A 9163-nucleotide genomic window follows, 5' to 3' on the forward strand; every position below is an offset into this window, starting at 1 on the left:
CAGTTAGATCAACAATTCTTCATCAATACAAACACTATATTCAATTATCTATCCTTAGAACATTCCAAGATTCTCACTATAAACTTTATTATAATTCTAACATATTATAATCATTTGAACAACAATTTATTCTATTACTTATCTTTCGTTTCTCTTGCATTTTACAATAACCTTTTTTGAATTAATTAACTCTGTTAGTATATATATAATTTACTTAAGAGATAATTTATTTATCAATTTACGTCTAGTACTATCTCTGTTTTTCATTAATTAATCACTGTACTGTTTTACTAACAGTCTTTGTTAACTTACAGTACTTACTATTATCTTTTTTCTTTCTTTCGCTTTCCGGGGCGGTTTCAAACTTTCATTTTTGGCTCACTGAGGATCTCCTTCATCAGCTACACCTGAATTTGCTACAGGTAGTTTTTAGGAACTCTTTGCTGCATGGGACTGGCATTCTTTCTCCACCTTATTCGAGCTACTTCTATCGCTTTCCATTCGTTGGTTCCTTCCTTCTCCACTCCACTTTATTAAAACTTATCACAAGGAAAAACTCATAGGGTGCTACCCTCGTCTTTCTGCTCCACCTATTAAGAACTCTTTCAAGAAGAAAACTTCCCAGGGCGCTACCCTTTTCTTATTCCCACCACGACCAAACACTCCACTGTTAACTGACACATATTTCCTACCACAACAGAACCCTCAACTGTCTATGTTACTAACTCATTTTACCTATCTCGACTGTTGTGTCCACTGACTATTTCATTTTCCCTAGCACCAACAAAACTCAACTCAGAATCCCACTAATTCGTTTTCCTAAACACCCACATAACTCAACTCGGGTATGACTGTGTTTTCCCCTGTTCACTCACTTTTTTGTTCATCTCCTTTTCTGTACCGCCTACCTATGTCAAAAACGCCCTAGTTTTCAGTTATGAAATCTTACTCATTTTATCAACTTCCACTCTCTTCTTATTCGCTACTTTTTATCTTGCTCACGCTGATTCCTTGCTCGATCTAACTTCTTATTTTAAGAAATTTGTAAAATTTCTCAGGCTGTCAGTACCTTTGAAGTCAGCCGCTAATAGTTATACTGTAGCAGACTAATTTCCCACAATCTAAAAACTTGCCATCACCGACAGCCAGAGCCAGACTTCCATCTAATTCCCAGCATTGTTCCGTATTTTACTGTCCAGGTGTAACCGATTAAAGAAATGTCCCGACAGCACATGGTCCACCGTGCTATTGTTTACCAGAGTTGACACCTTTTACTCATAACAGTTGCAACCAGTTTCCATTGTTTTGGATGCTCCTGTGCGCTGGGAACCGAAGTACACCCCCTTCCTTGCCATTAGCCTTTGTCAAGCTTAACGCTGACCTTCATAAACGTTGTCTAATTTAATCCTTGCCAGTGATCTTAGTAATATTCTTAACTTGTAATGTTCCGCTCCCCCATATTGCTTTATTATAAGTTTTACTTTAATTAAATCTCCCTCCTCCACAAAATATTATATTTGTAAGATTTTACATCTTACATACGACCAGCCCTCCAAGAAAAATTTATACTTGTGTAAATTTTTTTTCTATTCTCCTACACTTTCCAAATTTAACCACTGTACATCTATTTACAAATCCCTATTATATACAATATTAATCCCTATTATATACAATAGTTTAAACTAAGTTACTTCCTGGAACAATTCTCCCTTAACAGTTTTGCTAATTTGACTACAATCCCTGCTATCTGTTTTTCTAAATATTCAATTTCTTATTCTATTTACAGATCCCTATTAAGTTTCTTAAATATTTACATAGCTTTATGGACCCATTTAAACTATTTCCTATGCTGGAGTTTGCCCTTAGGGATTCCTTCCTTATGTTTCTATTTTCACTAGTAGCCATCTGTAATCTTAATAGCATTGTTTATACTTTCTCTATTTAGATTATTCTAATAGCTAATAACAAAATGATAATCAACCTCTATTAATCAATCTATAACTTATTAACTGACTTTCAATTAACAATAATATGCTATCACTATTCAATTTACTATACAATTAATCCATAATCATTTTTGAATAATCCACATCTATATGGTGCTTACGCTTTTTATTTATTAATCAATATTGAACACATTTGCTCTTACCATTCTTTGCCCTATCTTCATCAATCACCTGTTTATCTATCAATAGTCAATTTAACATACAATCAATCCATAATCACTTTTGAATAATCCACATCTATATAAATTCACATCTATATATGAATTCAAATCCACATTTGAATAATCAACATCTATATGTTGTTTACACTTTTATTTATTATTTATTATTTAACCCATTTCTACTATCATTCCTTGCTCTATCTTCATCAATCTCCTATTTATCTTTTACTACTGTTCTGGCTCGCCAGCTGAATTTTTTTTTTTTCAGTTTCAGCAACTGTTCTAAACCCCGGGGGCTCACATCTGGTGAGTATGGGCTTGGCACACCCAGGGTCCTGAGCTGGATATCATCATTCTTCTCTTCCTTGGTGATTCCCTTCTACTTTTGACTCTCTCTCTCTCTCTCTCTCTCTCAGGGTAACTTGGGAATTTTTTTTTTTTTCCTGGTGCAGCATAAGCCTCAGGCTTCCTTGCACCATATGGGTATTAATAATAATAATAATAATAATAATAAAAAATTGCTTTGTCATCCTGAACACAGCCTTCCGATTTGGGGAATTATCCTGGCTGGAATTTCGCCAATTGTGAGGGGTGGAATTTAAGAAATGATATTTTATATATTTGTTATATTTGTATATTTTGTTATTGTTTTATTGTTCTTATTTTTATTTCGTTTTCATTTTTATTTCGTTTTGTTCCCTATTATGTGTTTGTCCACTCTATTCTTATTTCCCCCACTTACGCATCTGACTTTACTTCCTAGGAGAATTCCAGATTCGAGGGAACTTCTCAATTAATTATAATTCCCTTCGGAAAGGCTGAGTGTTCAGAAATAACAACTCACAAATTAACAAACAAAGTTTATTTACATATATATATATACAACATAATATACAATTGGATAAAAAACATGTAACATGCACACAAGGTTAAGTCAAGGATACCTTGCATATATTATTCTTATATTAACAATCAATATGCTATTTTTATCATAATAATATGTGTTCTCGCCATTCTGTTACAATACACTGAAGACTAATCTTAACTTTCCTAAAGTCTCTATTTGTTATTAGTCTTTCAGTTAGATCAACAATTCTTCATCAATACAAACACTATATTCAATTATCTATCCTTAGAACATTCCAAGATTCTCACTATAAACTTTATTATCCTTCTAACATATTATAATCATTTGAACAACAATTTATTCTATTACTTATCTTTCGTTTCTCTTGCATTTTACAATAACCTTTTTTGAATTAATTAACTCTGTTAGTATATATAATTTACTTAAGAGATAATTTATTTATCAATTTACGTCTAGTACTATCTCTGTTTTTCATTAATTAATCACTGTACTGTTTTACTAACAGTCTTTGTTAACTTACAGTACTTAATATTATCTTTTTTCTTTCTTTCGCTTTCCGGGGCGGTTTCAAACTTTCATTTTTGGCTCACTGAGGATCTCCTTCATCAGCTACACCTGAATTTGCTACAGGTAGTTTTTAGGAACTCTTTGCTGAATGGGACTGGCGTTCTTTCTCCACCTTATTCGAGCTACTTCTATCGCTTTCCATTCGTTGCTTCCTTCCTTCTCCACTCCTCTTTATTAAAACTTATCACAAGGAAAAACTCATAGGGTGCTACCCTCGTCTTTCTGCTCCACCTATTAAGAACTCTTTCAAGAAGAAAACTTCCCAGGGCGCTACCCTTTTCTTATTCCCACCACGACCAAACACTCCACTGTTAACTGACACATATTTCCTACAACAACAGAACCCTCAACTGTCCATGTTACTAACTCATTTTATCTATCTCGACGAAAATCTCGACTGTTGTGTCCACTGACTATTTCATTTTCCCTAGCACCAACAAAACTCAACTTAGAATCCCACTAATTCGTTTTCCTAAACACCCACATAACTCAACTCGGGTATGACTGTGTTTTCCCCTGTTCACTCACTTTTTTGTTTATCTCCTTTTCTTTTCTGTACCGCCTACATATGTCAAAAACGCTCTAGTTTTCAGTTATCCAATCTTACTCATTTTATCAACTTCCACTCTCTTCTTATTCGCTACTTTTTATCTTGCTCACGCTGATTCCTTGCTCGATCTAACTTCTTATTTTAAGAAATTTGTAAAATTTCTCAGGCTGTCAGTACCTTTGAAGTCAGCTGCTAATAGTTATACTGTAGCAGACTAATTTCCCACGATCTAAAAACTTGCCATCACCGACAGCCAGAGCCAGACTTCCATCTAATTCCCAGCATTGTTCCGTATTTTACTGTCCAGGTGTAACCGATTAAAGAAATGTTCCGACAGCACATGGCCCACCGCGCTATTGTTTACCAGAGTTGACACCTTTTACTCATAACAGTTGCAACCAGTTTCCATTGTTTTGGATGCTCCTGTGCGCTGGGAACCGAAGTACACCCCTTCCTTGCCATTAGCCTTTGTCAAGCTTAACGCTGACCTTCATAAACGTTGTCTAATTTAATCCTTGCCAGTGATCTTAGTAATATTCTTAACTTGTAATGTTCCGCTCCCCCATATTGCTTTATTATGAGTTTTAATTTAATTAAATCTCCCTCCTCCACAAAATATTATATTTGTAAGATTTTACATCTTACACACTACTGGTATAATACAAAGCAAAAATAAAATTATTTATATTTGGGTAAAAAAAAATAAAAATATATTTGGGTACTAAATTCCAAATCACTGAAGAAGTGGAGCACATCAAAATATAAACTGCAAAGCAATTTAACATTCCTCTATCAATGTTATCAACAGTGTTTAAAAAAAAAAAAAAAACTACGTAAAACAGAAGACACAATCCTTATTGTAGAAAACCTTGACTGTTTTAATGAACAATTACGTTTAAAATTTTCAAAGAAGTAGATCTTGTGAATTACACTGTTCTTCATTCTTTCAGAATTAAGTTGTTTTTGTTTGAAGATAATAAAGCACTCAAAACCTGTGTTGATATTATTATGTTTATTTCCAAATTGTACATTATGTAATATGTACATTATTACTGTGATATGTACATTATGTAATAATGTAATATGTACATTATGGAGTCAAACATTTCATTGCATTTTCTTACCACTTCTTCACTGACTGCAAAGACAGCAACTAAGGGTTATTATTATGGTATTCTTAAAATCTTTTTAGTACAATTAAAAGTTTTAGTAAATCAAAGTTACATCTAATTCAAAGAATTTTGTTTTAAGGTTAATTTTATATAGTAAATAATAATAATTATAATAATAAGTAAACACTTACCACTGTCTTTTCAATATACACTACTTTATATATATATATATGTAATATTTAATGAGTAGTATGGAAGGTAATCCTTCCATACTACTCATTAAATATTAATACACTGACAAAATTAATACACTGACATAAATATAGCTTAACAATTTCAGTTTATTGCGGTGGCAATGGCTGGTTGGTTGATTTAGAGATTTCTTAGGCACATCGGCAACTATGGCCATAGTGCGCCAGCAGTGGCAATGAACACATTACGTCCATAATGTGCTGTATATAGTATTTTAATAATATTATGGGGAAGATTATAGCAAAATAATCATGTTATGATAACCATATTAACATACATATCTTGACAGATCTATATATCTATCGAGGTATATATCTTAATATGATTGTCTTACTATAATCTTCCCCATAATATCATTAAAATACTACATGTGTGTGATGTTGTTGATGCTGTGGGGGTTTAATGGCACATAAGCTGCTTTGGCTATAATGCACCTACAGTATATATGTGAACCACAGTATATATGTGATTTACCCACAAACAAATTAACAAGTTGTTGGACCTGAAGTGATCTTTTGTGATGGTGATATTACTGACACACACACACACACACACACACACTGTGGTTTACTTGGCTGGTGACACCTGATGCAGGGCCATCAAGTGTCACCAGCAAAATAAGGATGTTGCCACACAACTTGTGTGGCAACATCCTTATTTTGTTAATTTTGTAATTATTTCATCATTTTTGTAATTATTTATCTCTTATTATACATATTTTTTGTTAATTTCTATCTCCTTTCTATCACTCTCTAGCTACCTCACTTATTTATTTATTTTTTTTTTCATATTTTGTCCATCATCCTCTTCAAAGATTTAACATTTGCTGCCTTTGACTGCACCAGACTACGTCCTCTCTTTTCCATTTTTCTGCCTTCTTGTTTCCACTTTCTTGCTATTCTATTCACAATGTATTAGAAAGTATGAATCAGAGCTGTAATACTCAATATGTTCTACGTTGATAATAATATTAGTAAATTAATAAGAGGAGTTTACCTCAATATAGTAACGTGGAACACTTCCGTATGATACCCTCCAGAAATTAAAACGGAAAAAACGAAAAAATCGACAACTTACCGGTCCATTAAAGTAAAATATAAATAATTAAAGTAAAATATAAATAATTAAATAATCAATTTAACACAATTCAAAATCAATTCAAAATGATTAAAATTCAAATTAATGCAATTAAAAGAATAACGAAAATTATTTAATTATTTATATTTTACTTTAATTATTTATATTTTACTTTAATGGACCGGTAAGTTGTCGATTTTTTCGTTTTTTCCGTTTTAATTTCTGGAGGGTATCATACGGAAGTGTTCCACGTTACTATATTGAGGTAAACTCCTCTTATTAATTTACTAATTCACAATGTATATATATGTTTCACCCATAAACAAATCAACAAGTTCTTGTCACCGAAGTAGTCTTTTGTGTTGGTGAATTGCAAAGATAGCTAGTAAGTGTTTACATATTATTTTTATTATTGTTATTTGCTATATAAAATTAACCTTAAAATGAAATTCTTTAAATTAGATCTAAGCTCAATTTATTAAAACTTTTAATTCTACTAAAAAATTTTTAAGAATTCCATAATAAAAACCCTTAGTTACTATCTTTGCAGTCACTGAAGAAGTAGTAAGAAAATACTACAAAACATTTGACTCCATTATGTGCCTATTTCCAATTCGGTAATAAATATAATAAACCAACGTATGTTTTGAGTGCTTCATTATCTTTAAATAAGACAGTTTCCCTACATGCAGTGCTGTCATGGTATGGTAAGCATCCAAACTAATCCCTAGGGCACCATTTGGGTAGGGCACTTCGCTGTCCTGCGGATTATTTAATTTTAATTTAAAAAGGGTGCCAAATGCCTGATTTGCCTAGGGTGCAAAAATATCTCATGATGGCCCTGCCTACACATCATGCTGCTCAAGGAATACCTAACTTGTTATTCTATTATTTTTATGAATATATTAATTTAAAGTAAAAATGTGTGTAAAATGGCAAATTAATTTGGGTATAAACTATGAAACAAAATTAGAAAGCAAATTTTAACATATTCCTCTCACAAACATCCCTTGAAGTTTACATTAACAACGTTTTCCACTATTTATTTTTTGTAATGGTGTGTTGACTTCTGAAACACATTTTAATGAACAGCTAATTTGTAAGATAGTTTTACAACATGCAAACTAGAAAAGTGTGGTATATTTTGGAAACAGTTCATTGATAGTAAAGGTGCTATAACTGTCGCCTTTTCCTTTTGTCAAGTATCTCGACATCCTCAATTCGTCGTTCTACAGTCATAAGCATTATATACAGTGCGGAAAAATAAATTAGGTTCAATAGCATTATATTTAAGAATCATTTATTTTCCCCCCGGATTCTTTGGCATGATTATACCTATTTCTTCATATTCATTTTTCACAAATTGAAAGCACGTAATTATCATTTACAATTATGCATAGCACGTCAATATGTTTACACTGTGAAAGCAAAATTGGTGTGTCGAAATACTAAAGCGCACTTTCCAGGATGCCACAATAAGAAACTTGATGCGCTAAACTATGAAATAACCAATAGATTTATATGAAAACAAATAACCATGTCCGGGGAATTTTTTTTTTTTTTTTAATAATAGCCCCAAGACGGTACGTATGGTTTCCTTACATCATCTAATCTCAAGACGGAATCGAACCGAGAAGAGTGAAAAGTAACAAACCACTCTCCGATCATGAGGAGAATATATGATTTGATATAATCAAAACTGTTTACATTTTTTAACTGTAGTTCATGTAACCGCATGTGCTATATCCCCGGTTGATATCAGTTTTATACAATCCAGATGCACATCTCGGTGTTCATACATTGGACACATAAGAAACTTAAAATCTTTTAACTCTTTGAACAGGTCACTTTTATCTTGTAACAGCGCAATTGTAACGCATAATGAAATGAAAACATAAACAAACCTTTGCAGTTCTCATCTCCACAAAGCATGAAGCCAGGGACGTCAGCAAAGCATAAATATATAAAATTCAACAAAAGAATAAATACCCGATATTCACAACACTTCGACATCATATTTCATCACACAACCATCACTAGCTTAAAGAACACGTCAATATACAGGGCGCGCCATCTCACCTGGACAGCTCGTTCACATACAATTGCTTGATTTTCGGTTTTCAGGCTTTCAATTAGGCTTCGACCTTGTGGACAGCGTGGTGTTTAACTTCGCTGCTCCCTCCGCGCGCTTATGGACTGAGTTCAACCGAAGTTGAAAAACACTTTCCATCACAGATCAGCTTTACGGTTTTTTTTTTTTTTTTTTCCCAGCTGTGGTCGATTTCGCTTAGGAATAGCATGCTGCTTTAAAACTTGAGAATTTTTCTAACAATAAACAAGACCAGAACCCACGCGGGTAGTAGCACAATTAATATAATCATCGTCTTCCCGGCACCAGTAGTAAAACAAATTTTGTCAATGATGCCAGGAATTCCATGAGCCTTTTTTGACAATGTGGATGAATTAGTCGGTCGCAGACGTTTTTTCTCCCGGACACTCGAGTTTTTCGTCGAGAATTCAACAAATAGACCAAGGACACATGCAACTTCGCAATAATTTACAGATTTAAT

At 33.0% G+C, this 9163-nt stretch overlaps 1 protein-coding gene across 2 annotated transcripts in view; it reads right to left on the reverse strand.

Moving 5' to 3' along the window:
- Tango1 (transport and golgi organization 1) overlaps nt 1-8613 on the reverse strand; it is a 528108-nt gene extending 519495 nt beyond the window's left edge. For both annotated transcript variants that reach the window (XM_090376510.1, XM_090376509.1), the window contains exon 1: nt 8498-8613. In XM_090376510.1, coding sequence (XP_090232636.1) covers nt 8498-8609 — 112 coding nt within the window. In that variant the 5' untranslated portion in view covers nt 8610-8613. The remainder of the gene's footprint in view (nt 1-8497) is intronic.
- Between the last annotated feature and the right edge of the window lie 550 nt (nt 8614-9163).

The sequence above is a fragment of the Mastigoproctus giganteus genome, chromosome 6, assembly GCF_048544385.1.
Source record: "Mastigoproctus giganteus isolate SK-2022 chromosome 6, ASM4854438v1, whole genome shotgun sequence".
Taxonomy (NCBI): domain Eukaryota; kingdom Metazoa; phylum Arthropoda; class Arachnida; order Uropygi; family Thelyphonidae; genus Mastigoproctus; species Mastigoproctus giganteus.